The sequence below is a fragment of the Pseudoliparis swirei genome, chromosome 18, assembly GCF_029220125.1.
Source record: "Pseudoliparis swirei isolate HS2019 ecotype Mariana Trench chromosome 18, NWPU_hadal_v1, whole genome shotgun sequence".
Lineage (NCBI taxonomy): Eukaryota > Metazoa > Chordata > Actinopteri > Perciformes > Liparidae > Pseudoliparis > Pseudoliparis swirei.
Window position 1 is genome coordinate 16064802 of NC_079405.1, and position 27237 is coordinate 16092038.

The 27237-nt window shown below is 45.7% G+C and overlaps 1 protein-coding gene across 1 annotated transcript in view; it reads left to right on the forward strand.

Moving 5' to 3' along the window:
* Positions 1 to 27237, forward strand: part of col7a1 (collagen, type VII, alpha 1) — a 66876-nt gene that overhangs the window by 30253 nt on the left and 9386 nt on the right. The window contains exons 41-98 of the mRNA XM_056436725.1: positions 694 to 729; positions 810 to 854; positions 1546 to 1581; positions 1686 to 1730; positions 1849 to 1884; positions 2024 to 2059; positions 2196 to 2228; positions 2321 to 2392; positions 2483 to 2539; positions 3550 to 3585; positions 3675 to 3755; positions 4326 to 4361; positions 4459 to 4503; positions 4602 to 4673; positions 4792 to 4836; positions 4927 to 4962; positions 5085 to 5126; positions 5256 to 5336; positions 5493 to 5528; positions 5650 to 5685; positions 6174 to 6254; positions 6356 to 6391; positions 7008 to 7079; positions 7176 to 7220; positions 7539 to 7574; positions 7887 to 7922; positions 8441 to 8545; positions 8638 to 8703; positions 9091 to 9126; positions 9215 to 9250; positions 9345 to 9392; positions 9483 to 9518; positions 10488 to 10613; positions 10751 to 10960; positions 11286 to 11321; positions 11763 to 11807; positions 11922 to 12038; positions 12127 to 12198; positions 12294 to 12338; positions 17831 to 17866; positions 18859 to 18894; positions 18986 to 19030; positions 19122 to 19154; positions 19282 to 19344; positions 19476 to 19511; positions 20392 to 20472; positions 20627 to 20695; positions 23414 to 23449; positions 23631 to 23690; positions 23776 to 23820; positions 23905 to 23940; positions 25428 to 25463; positions 25548 to 25607; positions 25725 to 25850; positions 25939 to 26010; positions 26122 to 26157; positions 26249 to 26308; positions 26407 to 26451. Of these exons, the coding sequence (XP_056292700.1) occupies positions 694 to 729; positions 810 to 854; positions 1546 to 1581; positions 1686 to 1730; positions 1849 to 1884; positions 2024 to 2059; positions 2196 to 2228; positions 2321 to 2392; positions 2483 to 2539; positions 3550 to 3585; positions 3675 to 3755; positions 4326 to 4361; positions 4459 to 4503; positions 4602 to 4673; positions 4792 to 4836; positions 4927 to 4962; positions 5085 to 5126; positions 5256 to 5336; positions 5493 to 5528; positions 5650 to 5685; positions 6174 to 6254; positions 6356 to 6391; positions 7008 to 7079; positions 7176 to 7220; positions 7539 to 7574; positions 7887 to 7922; positions 8441 to 8545; positions 8638 to 8703; positions 9091 to 9126; positions 9215 to 9250; positions 9345 to 9392; positions 9483 to 9518; positions 10488 to 10613; positions 10751 to 10960; positions 11286 to 11321; positions 11763 to 11807; positions 11922 to 12038; positions 12127 to 12198; positions 12294 to 12338; positions 17831 to 17866; positions 18859 to 18894; positions 18986 to 19030; positions 19122 to 19154; positions 19282 to 19344; positions 19476 to 19511; positions 20392 to 20472; positions 20627 to 20695; positions 23414 to 23449; positions 23631 to 23690; positions 23776 to 23820; positions 23905 to 23940; positions 25428 to 25463; positions 25548 to 25607; positions 25725 to 25850; positions 25939 to 26010; positions 26122 to 26157; positions 26249 to 26308; positions 26407 to 26451 (3237 nt within the window). The remainder of the gene's footprint in view (positions 1 to 693; positions 730 to 809; positions 855 to 1545; positions 1582 to 1685; positions 1731 to 1848; positions 1885 to 2023; positions 2060 to 2195; positions 2229 to 2320; positions 2393 to 2482; positions 2540 to 3549; positions 3586 to 3674; positions 3756 to 4325; positions 4362 to 4458; positions 4504 to 4601; positions 4674 to 4791; positions 4837 to 4926; positions 4963 to 5084; positions 5127 to 5255; positions 5337 to 5492; positions 5529 to 5649; positions 5686 to 6173; positions 6255 to 6355; positions 6392 to 7007; positions 7080 to 7175; positions 7221 to 7538; positions 7575 to 7886; positions 7923 to 8440; positions 8546 to 8637; positions 8704 to 9090; positions 9127 to 9214; positions 9251 to 9344; positions 9393 to 9482; positions 9519 to 10487; positions 10614 to 10750; positions 10961 to 11285; positions 11322 to 11762; positions 11808 to 11921; positions 12039 to 12126; positions 12199 to 12293; positions 12339 to 17830; positions 17867 to 18858; positions 18895 to 18985; positions 19031 to 19121; positions 19155 to 19281; positions 19345 to 19475; positions 19512 to 20391; positions 20473 to 20626; positions 20696 to 23413; positions 23450 to 23630; positions 23691 to 23775; positions 23821 to 23904; positions 23941 to 25427; positions 25464 to 25547; positions 25608 to 25724; positions 25851 to 25938; positions 26011 to 26121; positions 26158 to 26248; positions 26309 to 26406; positions 26452 to 27237) is intronic.

Below are 27237 nucleotides of genomic sequence, written 5' to 3' on the forward strand. Positions count from 1 at the left end.
TCAGACGACCACGGAGCCGGAGAGGATTTGCAAACCGGTCGTGTCTTAAAAGGACAAAGAGAATCAAGAGATGAAGACAGGGTAGAGAGGAGAGTGTCTGTGGCAGAGTAAGGCTGCATGAGTGAGAAGGAGTCAGTTGAGGGGAGAGCAGATAGGACAGAGGAGGCCAGGGAGGAGGGACAGAGGGTGCGAATGTTGCGGCGTACAGCTGCAGAGTCTGTAGATATGGGCGGGTTGTCAGTTCCAGAGAGAGAGAGTAAGAGATGAAGAAGTGGTCAGAGACATGAAGAGGAGTTACAGTGAGGTTAGAGGTAGAGCAGTTTCTAGTGAAAATGTAGTCAAGGTGGTTGCCGGCTTAATTTATTTATTAACAATATAAATAAAGTAAATAGCAGTGAGGTCACATACGTCCGCTCCGCCTGCACAACCCCGCCCACACACTCCAGACTAGATGTTTGATGAGCGTCTGTTTAAGAAGCTTCAGAGTCTCACAATTTAAGAAATGTGAGCAGATATACATGGTGCTTTATGCATGTCCACATGGGGGCGCTGTCCCCGTTCAGACTGTACAGTTTGTTTGTGTTCCATGGCCCAACGTTCACTAAAATATCTGGTGTCATTTTTGAGATAAACTTGACCTGCTGATTGACATGAATACATTTATAATTACGCATTTCTGCTCATATATTTCAGGGTCCTCGTGGGCCTGCAGGGGAAACTGCTGTCAAGGTAAGAAAGATTTGACACCGAGGACTTTGTTTGTAAGCGCTGAACAGAGGAATAACCTTTATGTCACTCTATTGCGATAGGGGGACCGAGGACAGCCAGGTGAGCCTGGATCACAGGGAGACCGGGTGAGTTATGAGTGTGTGCACGTCTGTGTGTATGTGTGTGTGGCCTTTAAAGTCTCAAGAATCTGTGTGTGGGGGATTTAATAGCCTTGATGACTACGGTCCATATTCACAGGTATGGCACCAGGTGGAGTTACACATGTAACCACAGGGAGGAAAGAGCACATGCAATTTCAACTCAATTGAAAGATCAAAATGGAACATTTAAAATCTCGCTGAGCCGGTTGTGCGTCTCATGAAACTCACATGGATCTGAAAAGTTCAAGTAAAAAAATGTTGGCTAGAAAAATTCGGAGGCACAGCAGGCGGCCTCTTTTCTTGGGTCCAATAAATAAAAAGCTGCAGAGAACGTGTAGGTACCTGAGAGATGGTTTTAATGTGGATGCAACGTCTTGCTATCCTGATTTTATTTTTCAAATTCTTTTGGGATAAGATGAACGTTTGTCTGCGCAAGATTATGTTTGTATGCACACTTTGTGGAAATGTTGTACAGGCTGGTGGTAAATAAAGTCAATCCCTCATTCTTCCTGAAATGACACTTGGAGCCGATGCCAGCAACGAACACTTTTACACGATGATCGTTCTAAAAGTTCCGTAATGTACCTTTCTTCTTCGCCAGACGCAGGGTTTGCTGAGTCAGATACTCAAAGAAGAGTCACAGGACATGTGAAACTGTCAATGTGTTTCTTTGCAGGGGGAGAGAGGACTGGCTGGTGAAACGGGGGAGAGAGTGAGTAGAGCAGAGTCGGTGCAGTTATTAATCTAGATTATTTCACCTGTTGACTTCCTGTTAGTGGGCTCGTGTGCTGTTATCTGAATATTGTTTTGTCGCAGGGGGGCATTGGGAAGCCGGGCTTCGCAGGACCACCGGGTTTGAGTGTGAGTGACCGCGTTGCTAATGACATCATAATCCGCGTTAGTTCCCTACTTGCCTCGTGGTCTGACTGTTATAAATGCATAAAGTTATATAAATGAAGTCTTTTCTCATCGTCGCCAGGGCTTACCAGGGCCCAGCGGAGCGGCAGGAGAAAAGGTGAGGCTGATTTAAAGTGTAATCACACGAGAAGCAGCAGGTCAATGGGAACGTGACTCCATCACGGAACAGCTCGTAATCTGATGCAATGAATTTTAATGGAAAAGATGAAAGAACAGTTGCACCTGTCTGTTCCCAGGGAAATGAAGGCGCTCGCGGGGAGCCCGGCAGGAGTGTGAGTTATCAGAGGAGGAGCAAAAATCATGACATATAATAACAGATCTGACCTTTAATTTTATATTTGGAGTTAATGTCCATGACAGTCTTTGTCTGCGATGACGAGTCCTCACTGTTGTATTCAAATCATGCAGGGTCCAGGTTTTCCCGGGAAGAATGGGGAACATGTAAGCTCTCAAGTTGTGTTGTGGTCAGACTTTCCATCTGGACACCATGTGTTCCGTCTCTCTGACGTGTTTCCTCTGCTGCTCTGCTAAAGGGCGGGCGAGGCCTGCCTGGTACCGAGGGGGCGAGTGGAGAAAAGGGAGCGGCTGGATCGAGAGGAGAGAAAGTGAGAAACCAGGAGACGACGACGTTCATGTGTCACGTACAGCCTGGCATCCGACTCCATGACATTTTCCTTCTCTGTCTTGTTGCAAAGGGGTCTTCAGGGTCAGGACCGTCAGCTGTTGGACCGAAAGGAGAGCCGGGAGAGAGAGTGAGTTCCCACTGGAGTCATAGTCCCGCCTCTTTATCGACATGGCATCTTTAACTAATGTCACAATGGTATCCTTCACAGCTGCTAGGATACACACTACCGTTCAAAAGTTTAGAACCCAGACAAGTTTGTGTTTTTCATGAAAATTATCAAATGAATTGCAAAATAAATAAAAAATATAGTTAAGACATTGACAAGTGTGACACGTTTCTAGCCGTCACTAGTAGATTCCCCCTCTACGCACCATGGAACGAGCAGCCAGAGTGATATTTCGGAATATATTTTATTGTTTCGGACCGCAGACAGTGTCTCTGCTCGGCACTCCACTCCCGTCTTCAGTCCATCCAGCTCCTTTTAAAGACAAAGCCTTGCAGATTCACAAACACAGATTGTCATCAGCTGGACTGATTGTCATCAGACCAGCTGATGACAATCAGACACCGTTCCCTGAACCACACCCCCGCTCCACCCACTCTGCAGCCGAGCCTAAACACCCCCGCTGCCACAACAAGGTTAGAAATAATGATTTTTATTTGAAATATGAATTTTATTCTTCAAACTTCTAACTCAAAGGAAGACCAGTTTTATAGCTTCTCTCACCAGCATAACTGTTTTCAGCTGTGCTAACATAATTGCACGAGGGTTTTCTAACCCTCCATTAGTCTTCTAAGGCGATATCACAATGTACCATGAGAACACTGGAGATGGGCCTCTTTAAACATATGCAGATATTTCATTAAAAACTGTTTCCACCTAGAATAGTCGTTTACCACATTAGCAATGTATAGAGTGTATTTCTGATTAATTTAATGTTATCTTCATTGACAAAAACTGCTTTTCTTTGAAAAATAAGGACATTTCTAAGTGAGCCTAAACTTTTGAACGTTAGTGTATATTATATAATTGTATTCATGACTCATGAAACATTCCCTCATGCCAGCTGTCCCTGTAGGTCAGGCCCCAAAAGCACTTTAGTCCCAAAATACACAACACCTGTTGTCTCCCCTCAGGGCCTTGCTGGTACCAGTGGAAGGCCAGGTGCCAAGGTGAGAGGCCTGCTGGCCTTTGCACGTGTGTTTTTAGTTGAGTTTTCTGTTCATTCCATTGTCGAACTGGTTTCCTAAATGTTCTGTAGGGAGACGCCGGGGAACCAGGAGAGAGGGCGGAGAACGGGAGGCCGGGACTCCCAGGAAAGCCTGGTCTCCATGGGAAAGAGGTGAGAGCGGCTCCACGGTGGAAAGTAACATGATTCACACTTGTTATTAGCAGTCTCCACGAATAGTTGGAAGCCGGGCTGGGCGATGATTTGACTCTAAGAAATTGTTACATTTTTCAAAAATCTGTTACATTTTATAGACAGAATCATTATTTAAGAAAATCCACAGGTAAATCAATAGTGAACGTTATTATGATCTCATCACGGTATGTTTTTCTTTAAGTGGATTTCCTTACAGAGTGATGTGAGATATTACTCTGGACTGTTAAATCATAGTCACACAGTTGTTGTTGTTATTGTTGCATGTTGGTCTCAGTGCTGTAACCCAACATCAGACTGTTGACCTCTCTTCTGCTCCTCCCAACATGCATCTCTATCTAATGATGACATGGTAGAGGTACAAGCTACACTTTATGCATGTTGTCTCACCCTTCACTCAGTAGTAGTTGTTGTTGTTGTTGTTGTTATTGTTGTTGGAATTAAGGTGTCCTAAAATGTAATGTAAAATAATTCATTATTACCGCTCTTCATCATTAAGAATTATTGTACGATTTTACTTGTGTCCTAAAGGGAGTGATTGGAGAGAAGGGGGATGAAGGCACACCTGTAAGTACACTACATCTCACTCACTTCATAAAAGTGTGTTTATTTCTGAAGATCCATGTCGACACATCACTGCAAATGTCTATTCCAACTGCCTCAGGGGGAATCTGGACTTCCTGGGAAGGCCGGAGAAAGAGGGCTGAGGGTACTACAAGTGTCTTTGACATACTTTAGAGTCAAGTTGACTTTCTAAAACTTAAAAAACTACACGACTAAAGATATATTTTTAATTGATGCCTTCAGGGACTGGCTGGTCCGCTGGGTCGACCAGGAGAGAAAGGAGACTTTGGAGACCCGGGAGAGCACGGACATAATGTGAGGCACACATTTATGTATCATACAGACAGCTTGTGATCTCCACTGAAGCCTTGAGAGCAGACACAGTGATGGAGGTCAGCTGCTCCGGTCTTTATTGATCTGAGTTCCATCACAGGGCAGCCCTGGAGCCGCAGGACCGAGAGGAGTGAAAGGGGAACTGGTTTGTTGTCTGCTTTACTTTTTCACAAAGTTCTTATCGAGGTTTATATCTACTGTTAGTTGGCTCACGTATTTCACTCTATTCTTAAAGGGAGCTCAAGGGCCTCCAGGGCCACCAGGAAAATTGGTGAGTGTGTTATTTTGATCTCAGAAAACTAGAGTTATGAACAACATGTAGCTGCATAGTTCTGACCATTGAGAGAACTTCCTGTCGCTCAACTCACGCTACATATCTGTGTTCTCCAAAAGGCTGCCATCCAGGGCCAGTTGAAAGGAGAGGGAGGAGAGAAGGTGTGTACTGAACCTGTTGCAAGAACTATTCAACCACATCCAGTCTTATTGCAGACACAGTAGTGAAAACACTCTTATAAAATGTCATGATTAGCCAAAGGCTTCATCTGGTGTTATTGTTATTTCCAGGGTGACGATGGGGACCCGGGAGAGCACGGCAGCAAAGGTCAGATGGGCGGAGCCGGGGCTCCCGGAGCCCCGGGCCTACGGGTGAGTTTGCCTCATTCTTGCAATTTGTAAATGCTCGTGTGAGCATCTGGTGAGCCACCATACAGCCTCTGCACACCGCCCCCTTCCCCGGTGGATCTGGTGCGCATGACTCATGATCATTTGTGACTTCTGGTTTTTTCTGCGCTACTTGTCCAGGGTCCAGAGGGACAACGGGGACTTGCAGGCACAAGAGTGAGTTGGCTTTCTGCCACTGCTTCTCTCCTTCGATTTTCATCACTAGATATCTGTGATACCTGAGTGATTTGTTCACGTCCTTTCACACACACGTTTTTTTCCCTTCTAATGTTCACAGGGCGACGCAGGAGGAAGAGGAGCGCCTGGAGATAAGGTTTGGAATCAATCAGAGGAAATGGTCCTCACAATATTCCTGACTGAATAAAAAAAAGTCATTTTATCAATATTTTAAAATATATATAAACTGGCAGTTCTTCAAATCAATTCAATTCAGTTTATTTTGTATAGCCCATTCTCACAAATTACAAATTTGCGTCAGAGGGCTTTACAATCTGTTCACATAGACATCCCTGTCCCAGGACCTCACATTGGATCAGGAAAAACTCCAAAGAAATATAAAAAACCCTTTCACGGGAAAAAGGGAAGAAACCTTCAGAGGAGGATCCCTCTCCCGGAGGGACAGAAGCAATAGATGCCATGTATACAGAAGGAATCATTACAGTTACAACACATTCTTGCTGTCCCTCTGTTGACCTGCAGTAATCCTCAGTGGGGGCAGAGGGGCCTACAATTGAATTCAGCCACTGTTTTCTAACTGTTGATTGCATGTGATTTTCTGACTCTAAACATCTGTGTGTTCAGGGAGAAAGGGGAACATCTGGGTTGGATGGACGTCCTGGTCTGGATGGTAAAGCAGGTGCAGCTGGACCTCCTGGCCAGAGGGTACTTCATGCCATCTTTTCCCCAAATTTAAATGACATACGCATGTGCAGCCTCACTGGCGTGTGAATGTGTAGCTGATGCACTGTTCTTTCCTTTTGCAGGGGGATCCTGGGAAACAGGGGGATCCTGGAAGAGATGTGAGTTTAATCTCTCCTGTTTGTTAGTTTGAAATATATAATTGTAATTTTATATTTATTTGGGGAATAGTTTAAACGTTTTTTTCTGATTTAAATAATATTATACAAATACTGTATTAAACACATTCTCAGTAAACGCATATCTGCCCCTGATTTGCATTCCGTCTGCACTGTATGTGTGTGTGCTGCAGGGGGCGCAGTGGAGGCATTAAAGATCAGGCTTAACTACTGGGGCCAGTTGCATAAGGCAACTACAGGGAAAGACATCACTAGGCTTGTCCAGTTTCACAGGAGACTATTATGTAATATTGGCCATAATAATGATTCTAAAAGTCCTGCTAAATGTAAAGTGTAGTTAAAGAGTCCACATCATATTGTGGGGGGGAGACACATGATAACTCTGTAACTGCTGCTGTAAATCCACAACAAATTGCAGTTGCTATTGATGTCATATTTGCTTTTAAACTACTAAATTAAGCATTTAAAATGATCTTCTATTTTGTAAATTTCCTTTCTACCCACAATAGTACATGTGAGCTAATCTAAACCAGTCTGATCTTGGCAGGCTTTTAGTCGGAAAAAAAGTGGGATTAATGTGTGTGTGTTTGATGAACAGGGTTTACATGGACCAAGAGGGGAGCAGGGCCCCTCAGGGCCTGTCGGGCCCCCGGGCATTGCAGGGACACCTGTGAGTAGACACACACACCAAAACACAAACTTTTCTCTTCATAGTTTCTTCACACCACATGTGCTCAGTGTCGTCGTCCTTGTTGTTGTATTTCAGGGTAAAGCAGCTGAAGATGGCAAACCTGGTTCTCCTGGCAAGATGGTAAGTCCTCGCTATAAGACTTTTCCTAGCTTATATACTTCATCATTTTCTTGACTTCACTGATAATTTGATATTTATTCCAAACAGACAGAATACGATTATTGTTCAGGAGTGCTTGCTTGTTTCTTTTAGTCCGTCTGTCTATCATTCTCTAATTTTGTAATGGCCCTGACAATAAAGGGCTCGTCTCCATATGTGGTGTTACGTGAGTCTCTAAAGCAATGGCTATGAATGACCTGAGTGCTCCTGCACCAGACCGGCCATTATTCAGTTGGTTTGTTAGTTCAAGTCTATAATGCATTATATTTTCACTTTCAGGGTGAAGATGGTGTACCCGGGGAAGATGGGAGGAAGGTTTGTGGTCAACAACAACATGTTTCTGTTTCACAAATAGGGGACAAATTCTTAACACAATATATTTGGATGTTATCATCTTAAAGTCTAGCATCTTTGATAAAGTACTATTTGTGAATATTATCTTTGCAGTGCTTTTCATAAAACAGGACACACTTCCATGTAAAAATAGCAAACAAAAAGGATTTAAAATAGAATCAAACAGTACTTTAAATAGATAGGACTATTGTCTATTTATTCATTTGTTTTCTGAAATTGCTTCCTTATTATGTCTGTCTTTGTGAATCTGACTGTGCTGTCTTTAATGTGCAGGGGGACAAAGGAGAATCAGGATCTGCTGGAAGAGATGTCAGTTTTTTTCAAATCTCTTTCATATCATTATTTCTCTTTGTGTTTGGTTTGTCGACCTGCCCCTTCTCACCCCCGTCTTCCTGTATTGATCCTTGACTTTATTGTATTACAAATCAGCTTTCCTCCTTTGCTTTCTCCTCATCACTTTCCCACTCAAGTGTGTATTTATCAACTGTAGTTGGCTCTGACATTGACATTACCATCACACCCTCACTTACTGCTGAATCAATGGGCTTCTCAGAAGCAGCTACATACATGCGCTAGCCTCTAATGATCACGCCTGGCCTTTAAGGGGGAGCCATTTCTGAGAGGGATCCAGACAGGCACCAAATGTCAGTGCTGTGCTGTTTTCATGTGCAAATTCACATTAATTATCTCTAGAACATCAGTGGAGGGGGGGGGGGGGGGCCAGAGGCCACCTGCTTTGATTTGATAGTTCAGCCTCTACTCTATCGCAAGAGGAAGCAACCCTGTGGAGAGAGAGTCTCAGTTGTGTAATTGCACCTGTTTTCCAGGGCCGAGACGCGGCGAAAGGAGACCGGGGTCTTACTGGGCTTGTCGGACCCTCTGGCCCTTCCGGTTCTCCTGGACTACCTGGCAGCATTGGTCCTCCTGGACAGGTGCGACAGATGGAGTCACATTTTAAACAAACAATGAATGGGAATTGTAATTTGTCATCTTTACTAATCTATACCTTGTTCCTGTCTCTCAGGTGGTGTACTTTAAAGGAGTCGAAGCGGCACCAGTCCCCGGCCCGCAGGGGCCTCCAGGAACCCCCGTGAGTATGCATGACTTTGCAGCATTCTGACTCTGTTGTTAATTACAGTCTTTAAATGCATGTTACTGCTTTGTGTAAAGTGATGTCTGCTAGAAATTATGAAGACCATCAGGGCTAATGTGAACTAGTGGAAGATAAAATCATTATCTGCACAGGACAACTCATTATATTTTCTTTTTGCATGCTATATTAAAAGAGTTTATTTTACAGAAACAACCAATAAGAGACCTTGTGTGGTCATGTTGTCCGCAGCAGCGTCGCCCTCTCTCCCACATGTAGCGGCGAACATGTGTGTTGTTATCTCCATCTGTTGTCCCCCCCCCCCGTCCCCCCCGCCACTGTCTTATCTGTTGATGTGCTTATCGTTGTCCTTGCTCTGCCCTTCAGGGCGTGCCTGGGGTCCCTGGCGCTGTGGGAGCCAGAGTAAGTCGTGGATGTCTGTGTTTATCACAGTTTTTCTTTAGCTTCGTAAACACTTGTTCTCTTGACCTTCTAACTTTCTTTGTTCCAGGGCGACAGAGGCCCGTTTGGCCACAAAGGCGATGCTGTAAGTTAATGTCCGTCCTTATTGTGTCGAAAATGTGTCGTGATTGAGGTTGTGTGTGTTTTGTGTTGACGCTCTGATGTCATTTTATTGGAAGGGAGACCCAGGAGAGGACGGGTCACCGGGCAAACCGGGGACAGCCGTGGTAAGATGTCAGCACATCGCTGAGAAGTGTAGAATCCTTTATGGTCGCTATTGTTCATCTCTGTTGATGTTTGTGTATTTCTCTGACCAGGATGTACAAAAGGCTCTGGCCATCATGGGCATTCAGGTATGTGGACAGGCACACAATTAGGATTTGCACTTCACTGATTCTGTAACATTTTAGTTTTTTTAAGCCTTTTAAGGTGCAGAAAGTTTTCTCGTCTTGAGTAGTTCATGTAATATAAGGAGGTGTATTTAATGCAATGGATACATCTTCACTCTGGCTTTGAAAATGATTAAGTCAGAGCATGAAGATCCCTTCTGAGATAGAAATGACGATACGTGTTGATGAAGAGATTTGCTAAATATATTTTTGATGGACAATTTTGACTGTTAGTCCTTTCATCAATACTTATTTCCAAAAGCCTTGCACCTGCATGTAATGTGGGTATAACTACTTTCCCACGTATGTCAGTATAGCGCTAAACATTCCCTTAGTAGACAGATATGTTTATTAGGCATATTTAAAATGTCAACATAAATTTGTGCTTTCATTTGAAAATACATTTGGGAAATTGTAGTTTCCCATAAAAACAGTAACACAATTGTAGAGATAAGGTGAGTTCAATCAGGAGAGACGGGTATTTAGAGTTTAACAATAATTGATTTACAATTGCAAAGTGTTTTTATTTGTTCTTGCAAGTGTCATCATGCCATTTACAGCTTCCAGATGTATTTATAAATTACAATGTCTTAAACCAGTAAAAGAGGATTAACAGAGTTACCATGGTCCAATATGGGATTGGCTGTTGGTTTATGGGCATTATAAAAATAGGTAAAACCCCCCGGGTGGCATGTGAGGCCCGATGTCCTTGACGTAGTGCACTGACTTTAGATTTCTAACTAAATTGGCAGTTCTTAGAATAAACATTGCCCCGATAGCGTGGAGGAGTTAGCTAACCTCATTCAATATGTTTGCAGTAAAACCATATATTTCAAAAGTTGTGTGCAAATACATTTGAACATGGCCTTTAGGCCTGTGGCTGAAGGTTACGTAGCTCCCGCCGACCATTTCCCGTTTCTTCCCTCCACGAAGATGTCGGATCTGAAGGCCGTTGTGGACAGGAAGGACACGTTCCTGCCGGCTCCAGTGCAGAAGGCAGTGAAAGGGGATAAAGGAGACGGTGGCGAATCTGGACCGAGAGGACCGTCTGGTGCAGACGTAAGTACCACGAAGAGCATCTTGGAGGCTGACGAAGACCCTCAGACAGGCCACAGCAAATCCAGAGGTTGCAGTCCATGTTGAAGTCTCAACATCACAAGTCAGTTTCATAGCTCTCCTGTTCCGTCGTGCACCAGGGTCCTCGTGGTTTCCATGGAGAGAGAGGAGGCAAAGGGGATCAAGGGGAGCGAGGACCCTCGGGTGCAACCGGGCCTACCGGTCGAGCCATTGGAGAGCGAGGGCCAGAGGGACCCCCAGGGCCCGCTGGAGTGTCAGGCAAACCAGGAATACCGGGAGTTCCTGGGCGAGCTGGGGAACTAGGCGAGGCTGGAAGACCCGGAGATAAGGTGAGTTCAATCGCATCGGTTTGAGCTGAAATGACAGCTGACAGCAGCAGAGGGGACATTGTTTTAAGTTTGGCCAACGACGCTGTGATTGGCTTACAGAACATCGCTGCCTCTCACTGGTTGTTTCATTCATCGTGCCCGCCCCCATCGGCTGATGGAGTAATCGCTGGTAGACTAAGAGACTGCTTACAAATGAACCGGCGTGTAAAGAGTGTCTTCCTGTCTGGACTTTGCTTGAGCTTCAGTTGAGGGGACTCGGGGAAACACATGGAGACTTGTCGTTGAACATGATTCTGCTAATAAAATGTATATATCTGCCTTTCAGGGGGAGAGAGCAGAGAAAGGAGACAGAGGAGAACATGTAAGTGTTTATGTGACATTGACATATTTCAGTCCAACACAGCGAGGTAGTGAGAAGAAATTCATGTTTTATGTAATGACTTCTGACTTGGTTTATTTGATAAGGGACATGAATAAAAACATGTAGTTATCGCCAAGAGGCCATTTCTCATCTCGAGAGGCAAATGTCATAAAACAATGGGGTGCACGAACAATTAAAAGTGAGAATAGTGATTACTCTTAGACATTGTCAAGTACTAACAAGACTTCCAACAAGGAGACTCACAAATAAAAAACAGACAAAGCAAATAAAATAAGGGAGACGATGTTCAAATGGACCGAATAAAAAGATCCATGTCCGGACACAGAACATAGAAGCATGCAGAATAAATTATATATATATATATATAACAGCCAAACAACAATAACTTCCACATGGAACTGAGTGTTTTCTGTTTTTCAGGGTAAAGTCGGGCCAACGGGAGGAGCCGGCCCACCAGGTCAAAAGGTCAACTCCATCTCAGCTTTTGTTATTAAAGCAGTAAAACGAAGAGATTTACCATTAAAATAATGTCAATATAAAATACACAGTACGTAAATATACTGTGTTTACATACTGTAGGGAGCATCTGTTGACTCTGTACTGATTGGTCCGCCTGGAGCCAGAGGCCCTCCAGGGGCCGGAGGGCACAAGGGAGAACCTAGTGCTGCAGGATCACCAGGACCTCAAGGAGAACGGGTAAGATGTACTCCTAGTCCAAGAACATTTGTCATGCACTGTCACATGTTTATATATGCAAATGAGCTCCGTGTCACGTGTCTCACAGGGTGCCGTGGGGTCTCGTGGCGACAAGGGAGACCGAGGACATTCTGGAGAAATGGGGCGTAACGGCTCGCAGGTGAGCTGAGTGTTGTCATCATAAAATAATCTGCTTTGAGTTCATTGCTACGACATCCGAGGCGTGATAAAACATGTTTTACTTTGTCCTTTCAGGGATCACCGGGAGAACCAGGAAAAACGGGTCAGGATGGGAAACCGGTAAGTGTGAAGTACTGGTCGTAAAGTTCTACGCCTGAAGATTCCTCCAAAACATTTCTTTTATGAGCGCGTTATAGTAATGACTGCCTTGGTTTACACACACGTGTGTAACTCTGTACTCTGTAGTGAATGTTTCTTTCAACAGATTGGGTAAGTGACTTTCTTTTTCTCATGAGAATAACATTATATAGTTCATAATACTTAATAATTGATTAATTTATTAGTATTCTATATATGAGTATTAATTCATATAAAAGACATAATGCACCTGCTCAGTTTTGAATAGGTTTCTGCTCGAAATGACATACCCAGACTAAAAAGGGTGTAGCTCTGCAACCACAAAAGCTATTTGAATAATGTTGGTGTTATAATAAAGGGAACACATGTGAGCTTTTGTTCAGATGTGTAAATATTAGTATATATGTTACTGGTTAAGAGTAAATAAAGATGAAACTTCTATTTTCATAGAAGTTTCAGGTTCGATTAGAAAAAAAAGTACTTTCAGGATGAATATATCCTGGATGGATGCACAGCAAAGGCCTAAAATCACCCAGATAATAATACAACTTGTGAACAGACTCTCTGCAAAGTTTGACTCAGAAAAATAAAGCAGAACAATAGTTGGAGACTTTTTAGTAAAGAGAATTTAGGCGAGGTCTCTCCAATTTGCATTTGGGCACATTGAAGCACCATCTGTGCCATTTGACTTTTCTCATGTACCAAACCATTTATTTCACTTTCACTTTTACTTGTGGTGTTCAATACATGCAAATACATCATTATGTGCCTTTAAAACCGTAAATCAAAGATAAGAAAACGATCAAACAAAGTGGTGCTGTGCGCGTGCGTGCTGTGCGTAAAGCCGGTTTTTGGATCTGTCACAGCGCAGCTGTTGCGCGCGCAGATATCTCCGCTGGGGAAGGGCGGATTTTAAAGAACGACACGTCATTGGAATACTTAGAGCCAATAGAATCGATTGGTACCAAGAAAGACAAGATTGACAGCACTGTGAGCCAATAGGAGACAGAAAGGCGTCGCCATATTTGAAATGTGAAATCCATCCATCCATCCATCCATTCTCATCCGCTTATTCCGGGGTCGGGTCGCGGGGGCAGCAGACCCAGCAGGTTGACCCAGACTTCCCTCTCGCCCGCGACACTTTCCAGCTCAATCTGGGGGATCCCGAGGCGTTCCCAGGCCAGCCGGGAGATATAATCTCTCCAGCGTGTCCTGGGTCTTCCCCGGGGTCTCCTCCCAGTAGGACGTGCCTGGAAAACCTCTAACGGGAGGCGTCCAGGAGGCATCCGAATCAGATGCCCGAACCACCTCAGCTGACTCCTTCGATGCGAAGGAGTAGCGGCTCGACTCCAAGCTCCCTCCTGATGTCCGAGCTCCTTACCCTATCTCTAAGGCTGAGCCCGGCCACCCTACGGAGGAAACTCATTTCGGCCGCTTGTATTCACGACCTCGTTCTTTCGGTCACTACCCAAAGTTCATGACCATAGGTGAGGATTGGAACGAGACCGACCAGTAAATTGAAAGCTTCGCCTTTCGGCTCAGCTCTCTCTTCACCAAGACAGACCGGTACAGCGCCTGTTTTACTGCTGCAGCTGCACCGATCCGCCTGTCGATCTCCCGCTCCATCTTACCCTCACTCGTGAACAAGACCCCGAGATACTTGAACTCCTTCGCTTGGGGCAGGCACTCTGTCCCCACCTGGAGGGAGCAATCCACCGGTTTCCGGCAGAGCACCATGGCCTCAGATTTGGCGGTGCTGACTCTCATCCCTGCCGCTTCACACTCGGCAGCAAAACGCCCCAGTGAGTGCCGGAGGTCATGGTCTGAGGATGCTAACAGGACCACATCATCTGCAAACAGAAGAGAGGTGATCCCAAGACCCCCAAACCTGACCTGCTCCACCCCCAGGCTGCGCCTAGATATCCTGTCCATGAAAATCACAAACAGGACCGGTGATAAAGGGCAGCCCTGGCGGAGACCAACACCCACCGGGAACGTGTCTGACTTACTGCCGAGGATGCGAACACAGCTCCTACTGCAGGCGTACAGAGACCGGATAGCCCGTAGCAACGGGTCCGGAACCCCATACCCCCGCAGCACCCCCCACAACAATTCCCGAGGGACCCGGTCGAAAGCCTTCTCCAAGTCCACAAAACACATGAAGACTGGTTGGGCAAACTCCCAGGACCCCTCGAGGACCCTTGCGAGGGTGAAGAGCTGGTCCACAGTTCCACGACCGGGACGGAATCCGCACTGCTGGTCTTGAATCTGAGGTTCGACCAGCGGTCGGAGCCTCCTTTCCAGTACCCTGGCATAAACTTTCCCAGGGAGGCTGAGAAGTGTGATTCCACGATAGTTCGAGCACACTCTCCGGTCCTCTTTTTTGAAAATGGGAACCACCACCCCGGTCTGCCAGTCCAAGGGCACTGTTCCTGACCCCCATGCGACATTGAAGAGGCGTGTCAGCCAAGACAGCCCAACAATGTCCAGCGCCTTCAGCATCTCAGGGCGGATCTCATCCACCCCGCGCCTTGCCACAAAGGAGCTTTTAACAACCTTAGCGGCCTCTGCCAGGGATATTGGTGCGACCCCGCCCAAGTGTACAGGCACTGCCCCTCTAGAGGGGACATGTTGGCCGGATTTAGGAGTTCCTCAAAGTATTCTTTCCACCGTCCGACGATGTCCCCTGTCCGGGTCAGCAGCTCCCCCCCCACGCTGAGAACAGCCTGGGGTAGACCCTGCTTTCCCTTCCTGAGCCGTCGGACGGTTTGCCAGAATCTCTTTGAGGCCGACCGAAAGTCCTTCTCCATGGCCTCCCGAACTCCTCCCATGCCCGAGTTTTTGCTTCCGCGACCACCGCAGCTGCAGCCCTTCTGGCCTGCCGGTACCCGTCAGCTGCTTCAGGAGACCCCTGGGCCAGCCAGGCCCGGTAGGCCTCCTTCTTCAGCTTGACGGCTTCCCTGACCCCCGGTGTCCACCACCGGGTTCTTGGGTTGCCGGCGCGACAGGCACCGATGACCTTCCGACCACAGCTCCTGTCGGCCGCTTCCACAATAGAGGCTTTGAACATGGTCCACTCGGATTGCATGTCCCCAACCTCCCTCGGGATGTGTGAGAAGTTCATCCGGAGGTGGGAGTTGAAGACCTCCCGGACAGGGTCCTCGACCAGACGTTCCCAGTTCACCCGCACTACACGGTTGGGCTTGCCAGGTCTCTCTGGCCGACTCCCTGCCCTCTGATCCAACTCACCACCAGGTGGTGATCAGTTGACAGCTCTGCTCCTCTCTTCACCCGAGTGTCCAAGACATACGGCCGCAGATCAGATGATACGATTATAAAGTCGATCATCGATCTCCGCCTAAGTTGTTCTGGTACCAAGTACACTTATGAACCACCTTATGTTCGAACATGGTGTTCGTTATAGACAAGCAGTGGCTAGCACAGAAGTCCAATAACAGAACACCACTCGGGTTCAGATCGGGCAAGCCGTTCCTCCCAATCACTCCCGCCAGGTTTCTCTGTCTTGCCCACGTGAGCGTTGAAGTCTCCCACGAGAACTATGAAGTCGGCAGGCGGTGCCCTCCAGGACCCCTCCCACCGACTCCAAGAAGGCCGGATACTCTGAACTGCGGTTTGGTGCATAAGCACAAACCACAGTCAGAGCTTTACTCCCCGCAACCCGTAGGCGCAGGGAGGCGACCCTCTCGTTCTCCGGGGCAAACTCCAACACGGCAGCGCTCAGCCGGGGGCTTGTGAGTATCCCCACTCCCGCCCGGCGCCTCTCACCCTGAGCAACTCCAGAAAAGAAGAGAGTCCAACCCTTCTCCAGGAGCTTGGTTCCAGAGCCAACGCTGTGCGTGGAGGTGAGCCCAACTAGATCTAGTTGGTACTGCTCCACCTCCCGCACCAGCTCCGGCTCCTTCCCCGCTAGCGAGGTGACGTTCCACGTCCCTAGAGCTAGTCTATGTCGCCGGCGATCGGCCCGCCCAGGTCCCCTGCCCAGCCTGCCGCCCGGTCTACATAGCACCCGACCCCGATGATTGTCCCTGCGGGTGGTGGGTCCACAGGGTTGCTGCTCGATGTCGTTTCTTCGGGCTGAGCCCGACCGGGCCCCATAGGCGAAGGCCCGGCCACCAGACGCTCGCCGACGAGCTCCCCTCCTGGGTCTGGCTCCGGGAGGGTGCCCCGGTTTCCCTTGTCCGGGCGAGGTGACTAAAGTCCGTGGGCTGCTTTTCATCAGGGTTTTTGAACCGCTCTTAGTCTGGACTCTCACCCGAGACCTGTTTGCCTTGGGAGACCCTACCAGGGGCTAATGCCCCGGACAACATAGCTCCCGGGATCACTGAGCCTCTCAAACTCCTCCACCACGTTAAGGTGGCGATTCACGGAGGAGTTCCGATTCGCTGAAATTGAACTTCCTGACAGCTGACTATGACGCTTCCCCAAAAGTCCGCCTGGTTTTTAAAGGGACCTACACACACACTAAAGCCATGCCAGCTGGAATGCAGGGGAGAGAAACGTTTTTTCTTCTTCTCAAGAACAAAAGAATGTTGAATTTGCTGAATGTAAAGCTATGAAGCGATTAATATTTATGTGTTCTTTGGCTTATATCTCCGTGATACTTTGGTGCAGAAGGATTCTGTAAAGATATTTAGAATCTGTGTGAAGTCCTCTTGCTTTCGAACATCTCATTTTTTATGATTGCACAAAGCTACATGTCGCTAGCTACGGAAACGTTCCGAGTGGGCCGACACCTGACAAAATGATGATTATGATATTTTTATTTTTATTTCAGTTGGTGTTCGAGTTGTGTTTAAATGGCTCACTGATTCTTGTAGCCCCAGTTGTCTTCTTTAATTTGATGTACAAGATCAATATATTTGCTCATGTTTATTATAATAGTATAGACAGTTTAAAACACAATATCAAAAATGCACCATATGTGGTGCGTTGGGGCTTAAGAGGTTAAAACCAGCATAATTCCAGTTAACACCAGAGGTCACATTAAGGTCACATCCTTATCCATCCCTATGTGCAGTGATCCCCTAAAGCCCAAACACACACGGTGTGATGTATGTCACGATCGTTTGGTCGGGTGCAGAAGTAAAAGTCAGTGTTTCCACTCCCTTCATGTCAGAGCAGGGCCCAACAGGGCCCAACAGGGCCCGCTGGTCTTCTGGGCCAACCAGTGAGTAACCAGTAACCCAGCAAAGTGGATCTCTCTTTGGCTGCATCCTCAGGGCCCCAGCGGGTTGGCTGGTGGAGCTCTCCGGGGCCGAGGGGTCATGGATCCTTCGACTGTAACTGTTTGCAGCTGTGCGGCTGACACCTTACTCTGACTTCCTCTCTCTCCTCATCTGTGTCTTCTTTCTGTGTTGTTTGTTTCCCCTCTTCCAACACTGTTCTCACCCCCTGCCCCCCCCCCCCCCACCCTCTCCTGTGATCCACCCTCCTCTGTCTTTCGTCCCCTCCAGGGCCTGCCTGGGTTCCCAGGAGTTCTTGGCAGACCGGTAGGTTCTGTGCTGCTGGCTGGCATGATGAGCTCTGGAGGAGGGGGGGGGGGGGAGAACCTGTCCCTGTGGAGTCTGATGCAGATGGGGAAAGCACTGACGCGTTAGAGATGCCAGCGGGCTTTAGCTTAGACAGGAAATAGCTTGCAAGATGTATCCGCATTTAACAACAGGAGACGAGAACAACCTATCATCAGGATGCACACATCGTCACGGATTTACCAGGAAAATACCCCCCGCCCCACCCCCTTTAATCTCAATGCATATTTATTGGAAACATCCTTCTGGGAGCTCGGAGAAGAGTCAGACGCTGATCGGTTTCTCATCAAATATTAATCAATACCAAGTCCCCAAAGCATCCGCATCAAACTCAATAGTTACAATTTAAGACACCAAAGATGTGTTGGAGGAGATCACAGGAAGTCAGCTGACGTCCTGAGCTAACGCTCTCGCCAGTATGTAGTGTACAATAGCAGAGGGGAATATGAAATTGGGTTTTTGGACTTCAAAAAGTCCTGTGTTGTCAATTCTCTTGAGTCTGCTTATCGAGCATGCAGCTGGTCCTGATGCTGCCCGGCGTGTGTTTTCCCTCTCACAGCCCTGTTGGTCCAGAGCTTACCATGCCAGTGGGTCTTTGTTGACATTATTGATCCTCTGTGTTTGTATTGTCAAATGTTTTATGTGAATCTATATGTGCTTTAAGGAATAGTTTGATATTTTGGGAAGTACAGTTATTCTCTTTCTTGCCGATAGTTGGATGAGGAGGCCAATAAGTGTTTGCTGAATATGAAGCTGAAGCCAGTTAGCTTAGCCAGTTCCCTTAGACTCCAGGAAGTCATTTTAATGACAAACTCAGGAGCGGTATCAGTCTTTTCGTCTAACTTAAGCAAATAAACTCTTCCAAGATGTCAAATTCGAAGTTTAAAAAATATGCTGTCAGTGAGTATTTTATGATGTGAGTATACCGTACATGACTTGTATTTTGCTGCTAGGGAAACCCTGGAGAGCCTGGAATTCTCGGGCCAAGTGTAAGTATCCCCTGTGTGATGAGGCATGCCCACACATTCACCGACTCTCACCAGCAGCTGTTTACATGTCGGTGGTGTGTGTTTTAATTAGGGCCCCATTGGTCCGAACGGGCTTCCAGGTACCCCAGGCGTGAAGGTGAGAGACCTACATCCCAGTGTGTGGCAGCATTGACACTGAGATTCTTTTGGTTGTAGCTGAAGTCGTAACACGCTTGTGTCTCTCACAGGGTAACCAAGGAGAGCCAGGTTTCGGAGTCAAGGTAAAACCGTTCCAGTGGTGTTTTTGCATATTTTAGTCGCGAGGCTTAATTGACTTATTACCAAATCCCATTACAATCTAGACGGTAAGGGTTTAGAACAGTGCGTGAGTTGTTGTGTTCTCTGCAGGGTCCTCCCGGTGCCCAGGGTAGTACAGGTCTACCAGGACGACAAGGTCTCCCTGGAGCTGTGGTAAGTGTCCCCACTGCGTCCCCCCAGGGAGAAACCAGCTTCCGTGTTTTCACATGTAATTCATAAAAATCTCATGGTGTGTGTCAGAATGTGTTTTGTTTTTTTACTACTGCCTTTATTTTCCTCTGCAGGGGCCACAGGGCCCGACGGGGCTGTCGGGGCAGCTGGTGAGTGTGTGATCAGGATGTGATGTGAGCACAGGGAGGAATGTTCTTGGCCGGGGGCGTTTCAATTATAACTGAAAATGTGAAAGTGATTAAATAGAAATGCCAAAACATGTGTACCAAGCTTTTGCTGACAAATGGCGGCTTCGGCTTTGTTTTATGTTTAGAATTTTCAAAAAGGCAAGTTACATAACGTGTGATTTGTTGTACCGTCAACTGGAAAATGAGCGAACCTCCCGGCATGTTGTGTACGCTGTCCGGACTTTCTAGAACTCTTCTGCAACCTTTTACTTGGCTTCCTTTTGGTTGCCAGCTGTTGTCTATGTGTGTGATATTTCACAATTCAATTCAATTCAGTTTATTTTGTATTGCCAATTATCACAAATTCCCCCCCAAAATTGCCTCAGAGGGCTTTACAGTCTGTACACACACGACATCCCTGTCCTAGGACCTCACATTGGATCAGGAAAAACTCCCAAAAATAAGGGGAAAAAAGGGGAGAAACCTTCAGGAGAGCAACAGAGGAGGATCCCTCTCCAGGATGGACAGAACAAGAGATGTCATGTGTACAGAAGGACACATTACAGAGTTACAACACATTCAATGAGTATGACAGAGCGTATGAATAGTTGGCAGTAGGCATGGACCACGATCCAGACCTCCACAATCCATCAGGCACATACTAGTACACTAGTATAGATAAAATATGTTAAATAAGTAGAGACCGCATTAATGATCCATATTAATTGATAATGTGTGGTGTTTATTGAAGCACGTCTCTTTTGATTTGCTACCTTTTGAAGTGCACTCAAATACAAATGTGACTGCACCTGCTTGTGATTACACGAACTACAAACCTACTGAAGGATGTGCTGCTCCTCAGGGCGAAGCGGGTAAACCAGGAATCCCTGGAAGAGATGGGGTGCCTGGCAAAGAAGGAATACCTGGATTACCAGGAAAGCAGGTGTGTGTGTGTGTGTGTGTGTGTGTGTGTTTGCGTGCGCGTGTGTGTGACTATCTGCCAATGTCTGTATGTGTTCATGCGACAGGTGTCTGTAATCTGCAGCCTGCACTGTGCGGTCTTTATCCGTCTCCCTCATTATGTAATGTGCTCTCAGGGCATTGCTGGACCTCCAGGCCACGGGGGCTTGAAGGGGGAGCAGGGAGACAGCGGCCCTCCAGGGAAGGTGAGAACATTCTGTATCTACCGAGCAGCCTCTGGCTAAAAAGGACAGTCAATGAAATTGGTTGTGTGGGAGTTTTTATTGGATGTGATACCAGCTACAGAATTATTTGCTGCCAGAAGTGATAACATTTCTGTGATGCCTTTATTCGCTTCCAACTGATGCCTATTCTGAGTCTTCATTCAGGGGCTGTGGTTGGGCTGTGGTTGGGCTGCGGTTGTTTGTCCACCCGGGGCCGGGGCCGGGGCCGACTGTAACCTGTAACGTAGTGTTGTCCAGATGTGCAGCTGTTAGCTGGTTCTATGCTGCTGCGTGCTGTCTCTAGAAACTGATGTTATAACTGTGATATCTGTGAGGAGGCTGCAGCGGTGTGACGATGAGGCTGTCGGGAGAGGAACAAGAGGAGCGCTCCAAACAGAAAACCTTAGAATATGTAGACAATCTCTATCGATGAGGAGATCTTTCAGTAGCCTGTAGCTGAAGTCAATGGGCAAGGCAGAAATTGAGGGTGTTTAACGGTCATTGAATTCAGAAATTGCGCTCTACTTAACAACATGAAGCACAACAACATCGTACTTTGATGGAGTTGCACCAGATAAGCTCTCATCTGTTTTTCATTTTGCATTGACATATGCAAACAAGGGGGTTGGCTACAGACCTCTAATTTAGGAGATGATTAGTTTCCAAAGCTACCGCTACCTATCTTGGCCATTGAAAGTGAGAAAAGATCTTCATGAAAACATTTGAGTAATTGGTTTTCAGCATTTTATCCTAAAGTGCATGGTACCCAGAATTAGGAGACACGACTAACTATTCTATAGTCACATTTTTGTTTGTATTCTGTGAGCGAGTTATCTTCTGTAATATCAAATAGCCAGCATAACATTTATTTTGAGCTTGGGTAAGGCGGAAAAACAAGAGCTCCATCTTCCCTTGCAAGTTCTCTCAGAAGCATCTTTCTGTTATACGACAGTTATTGATTGACCTTCAAAGAGCACATTTTCTGGCACTTGCTCACCCTGAATAACGACTTTTCACATATCGGAATATATTTAGTTACTCTTTCTTCTGTTCACACTACCCTCATATGTCTATATCATCTGCAGCAATACAGCTCTGGAGTTGTTTACAGAAATGTAGCGAAATAGGGAAAATCCCTGTGTAGGCCTGAAGAATCAACCATGAATGTGTATTTCAGCTAAATCCTTGCATAGATTAGTGGATAATTGGCTTAAGTGTTCTATTAACAGCCAGTCTGCGAGTGGCAGGAGCTTGTCTAGATTAGAGTATATCTTGAGATACAACAAGAGCCTGAGTACAGGCCTCACAGATACAATGCATGCTAGTTCTAAGAGTTCATCATCTTATCATTCACTACCGCGCACAATGCATTTCTGATAGGAATTGGCAAATCTGTGACCTGGATGTTCTAATGTTGGTTGTTCTCTTAAAATTTAAATGCCTCGACATTTTAAGTGTGAAAGACACTTTGGTGTTAACTTGAACTCCTACATTACAGTAAGTTCTGCTTCTGCTCAAACGGGATTTGTCAGTGCCACTCTTCATGCAAACTACCACTGACACTGAAATATTATTGCGTGCCAGTTTTCCGTATTTGAATGACTGCAGTCATCTGTTGATAGGGATTGGCGCGGCCTGATAACGTCTGGCCCAGTTCTGATGATGAGGATCTCAATTAAGCCACATTTCAGCTCAGGGAGACTGGAAAATGAAAGAGAAGGTCACATGCATTCATAACTTTCTCTCTGCAGGGCTCATCACATACAATCATAATCATCTCTGTTCACTTTTTATCCAATATGGCTATTACAATATCAATATTAATACACTGCAAATGCTGTGGCAGCAACAATTGGATTCTTTTCATGATATGAACTGCTACCAGACTATTAGTAATCTTTGAGTGCACCTTATCTTTTGAAATAAATTGCACTGTAACCAGGTAATTTGCTATTGCTGTGGTGCAGATTACCCTTTTCTAATTACCGAGCAATCCAACGCTTTAGCCTCGAGCGCAGCTTAATAATGCAAAAGTCATGATTGCTGCCAGATATCATAATGGTATGTATTAGCACATATTTACAGTGACTTGCTTATACAGACGTGCAACAGTTGTGTTAGGGATGTAATGTCGTCTTGGCGTTATTTAGAGAGGGATGCAATGACACAACGATGGAGCCTGATTGTCACGCACTCTGTTCATCACGGCCGTTCCTGCTGTTTGTAATGTTGACATGAATCGTGATGAGCGTCTCGAGCAGCTCCCTCACTGCGACTGCCCCGGGTTCAGCCCCCTGGACAGAGCCACGGTGACGCTGTCAGTGACTCCACTAGTTTGATGAATAATGAGGCAACGATTGCCCGTCTGCTCAGCACCTCCATTTCACATACACACACACACACACACACACACACACACACACACACACACACACTTGAACAAGTGAAATAACATTGTCCACAGTTGCAATAGATTTTAAAATACACCAACATTTAAAGCTTTAAAGTGGTTTCATTCCTGAGTCTTTGCCTCAGGTATTAAGGCTTTTAATCTTTGAGAGCTGGAAGAGCAAATTGTTGATTTAATACTTAAATACAAAGGCTTTTACACAGTTATGTTTTTTCATACAAGAGCAAGAAGCCATACTTTGCTGCGCAGGTATTTACTATTATTTTCTTAATTCGTATGCACTCCTACAGGCTGTGGCTGGACCCCCTGGGGCCAAAGGAGAGAGGGTGAGTCACTGTAAATGTCCATAATAAGGCGGTAGCTACTAGAACTTTTCTTTCATTCTGTAACATACTAAACTATTGCAGCTTCGTCTGGAATTTAAAATACTAAAAGTTTGTAAATGAAGAAGCAGAACAGAGCAACTGAATCCCACTGACACCTCCTTCCCGGTTATGCTTGATGCAGGGTCTTAGTGGTCAAACGCTCCCGGGCACAAGTGGAGAGAGAGGGATATCTGGAGAAAAGGTGAGTCTTCCTAACGCATGAGCTCTGAAGGTTCACTCCAAGTCTTTTTCATTAACGCTGATCCCTAATATCTGCTGTCTTTCAGGGTAACAGGGGAGACAAAGGAGCTGCTGGCCACACAGGAGAGAGAGTGAGTTCAATCACGCTGCAAGGAAAAGCATCGTAATAAAGTTCACATCATATTTTCTCATCATGTTTTCTGTGTTCATACTAGGGAGTGGACGGTGAACCAGGAGACCCCGGAGAAGATGTGCGTTATCAGCTTCCACTGCCACCGTTTGATTTCTAGATTTCTTTTTTTTGTGTCACAACACTCTCACATGTGATATTACTGAATGTGTTTTTTGTCATTGGCATATATATTGTTTCTAAACTTCTAATGCTTTCATCTGCCACCATTAGACTACCATAAGTAGTGTGTGAATTAAGGTCAAAGTGTTTACGATAAACTTCGATGTTTATATTAATGTGAACAAATGCAGCATATTGCTATTTAGTATGATGGGACGAATGACATGGAATCAGGCGAGTGCTGGGAGCACCAAATGAAATAAAAAAATTAACTGGCATCAGCTTAGCGGTTGTTGCCAAACAAAAAAAGAAAAACAAACACTGCCCATAGACACGATTCAAAATATACTTTGATTGCAAGTGGTCAAAATCCACCGGGAGAGGCCTCGAAAACAGCTGTTCACGGCTTGTATCTCTCTCTTTCTCTTTCTCTTTCTCTCTCTCTGAGGATCAAAGTTCTATTTACAACCAAAACAAAAGTATTGAACTAAGTGCTTTCTGAAAAATGTGTTCATCCATGTTCTGTGTTTAAGTGCTGGCTCTGCAGATGACAAACAGAACGCTGTTCGTGGTTCTGAAAGCTGAACGCAAATCGACAGTCACATCATGTTCTCAGCCAACTGTTTTGTTATTTATCTTAGATTTAAAGAAAAAGCTTGACAGAAGGAGCACCAAATACAACAGAGGCCCCTTAAGACCCCGTCGTGTGTCACCCGGCCTGTTCTATACATTTATTTAGATTTATGGTCTTTATACCCTTATGGAAATTTGACATTTGTTTTCACTTCATTTACACACCTAAAGAACAACTTAAGGCACAACACTTGTAATCCATGGTTGTGAGCATCATCAGCTGCAATAATCAGCTCCAAATTGGACATGTTGATCATCCTAGTGAGGTAATCACATCCTACTTCAACTTTTGTTTGATTTCTTGATAACAGAAATGTCATATGATTAAAACATGAGTGCAGAAAATATCCAATGATCCTGGTTAACATTCACATTTAAAACAAGGATTCTTTATGCCAAACTGTTTCTCTTCAAGGTCAGTCCAATTATTTAAGTTAACCTTGATCAATAATTTATCTACAGCAGAGTTATTAAAGTCTCTAAAAGTGTAAACTGTAATTGTGACCGATCTCCTCTGACGCGAGGTTTTGATTATTTATGGTCGAGGTTAACGAGGCGCTGACCATACACACTCCAACAGATGGAACGTGTCTTCACCTGTATTAATATAATTAATTTTTATGAATGCCAAACTAATATCTGGGACGCATGCAGTGTTACACTATTTAAACAAACTGCAACTTGTCTTTATTATTATTAATTAATTGTAATAACAATAACACAATCAATGGTTTACATGTTTCTGTTTTCCTTCCAGTAAGTTATTATTGGAATGGGTCTTATTTTCACACTTGACATTTCTTTTTTCTGCAGGGGTCACAGGGTTCTTCAGGGCCAAAAGGAGATAAGGTACAGTTCTGTCATGGGTTTTTATTAATTTGCCTAAAATTAAAACCAATCCATGTGAGTGTAATGACAACGTGTGGGTTGCAGGGAGAGAAGGGCATCGGGCTGCTCGGTCATCCGGGTCGGGTTGGGCCTCCAGGCTTAAAGGTGGGTAACAGCATGTGGTTCAACAGAGGATCAACTACTGTACGTACCTCTTTAATCAGTGAATGTAATTCATCAGATGTGAGTCGGGTCAAAGATCAAATTCTGATTTCATTTCAGGGAGATCCCGGCCTTCCTGGTTCAGCTGGTCCTCCAGGGTTACAGGGGAAGTGGGGTGTTGCTGGGCAGCCCGGCCCGAGAGGAGAAACTGGACAACTCGGGCCTCCCGGACAACAAGGAGAGACGGTTGGTGGAGCCGCTGATGACACAATACCGTACGCCTTTTCTCTTAATATCTCTGGTTTGTTTTCAACTATCGAGGTCTCTATTTCAGGGTCTCCAGGGATTTGCAGGCCGGGCAGGAAATGTCGGACCCCCTGGACCTGCTGGTCCTCCTGGACAGGCAGTGAGTAAAGATGCTGCTTAAAATTCTATAAAAAAATGTACAAGAGTAAAATGTCTGAGAGACAAATGGACAAAAAACGATGAGTGATGAATTATGATTACAACTTTATAGGGCTCTGCTGGTACCAACGGGGTCCAAGGGAACAAGGTGACTCTCCAAGCGACACACATGTTTCTCTCCTCCTGCTTCAATGTTAATGGATTTTTTTGAAGGGTGTCAATATTATTTCTGCTGCCAGGGGGAGGTTGGCGTTGGAGTCCCCGGTCCCAGAGGAGAGAGAGGAGAATCAGGGATGAGAGTAAGAAATCGGTGACAGTCGTGTTGTATTGAAGATTTGATGTAATCTGCCTCTGCATGATAGAAACTGCCGTGTTTGTCTTCCTCTTTCTGTTTTAGGGAGAGGAGGGCCGCGCTGGCTCGGATGGGGAGAGAGGGCCAACGGTAAATACTGTTGGATAACTTATTCATCCATCACCCAGTAACACAACATACACCAACACAGCTTCTCCATGAACGCAGTGTCCATATTATATGTGTTTCTTTTCTGAGCGCCAGCTTTTCAACTGTTCCAAATAAGGAGAAAGCAGCTGCGTGCGGCCGCCAAGCCAAGAAACATTGCACCCACCGTCTTTTTTATGAGCACTCTTTTTGCGTGCGGCAGCTCCGAGTGCTTCCTGTTGAAGATCTTTGAACTTTTCAGAAAGGTGCGGGTGTCGTCACTGTGGGTGGAGCACTGCCAGTCTGTTACGGCCTCTCGTTATCTAGGGTGCACAGGTCGCAACATTACAAATAATAAGGGATACAGCGAAGGGGGAAACAAAGGAGGCGAACAATAAAGTTAAATACTTGAGCAAATAAGGAATATTTATTTCAGAGTTAAGGTTTAACGAAGGGTAGAATAACACAAACAAAAGGAAAAAGGCGTCAGGGTCTCCAAGGCCAACACAACAAACAAAACCCCGATGCTAACTAGAAAACAAAAGATACCACTGACCTCCCATAGAAGAAAGGAAAAACAATTCTACGCTCCCTGTCTGACCACAAAACAGGAGAAAATGGACACAACAAAAATGGCAGAGAACCCCTACAAGCTTGACTCGAAAATACACACAAATGGTGGCCTACACTTAGGCACCAGGTCACAGGATAGTCAAGCTCAGAGGTGAAGAGAGAGAGCGAGAAACACTTTAGTCTGGGTGTATATATGTCCCACCCACTGATTAGGTG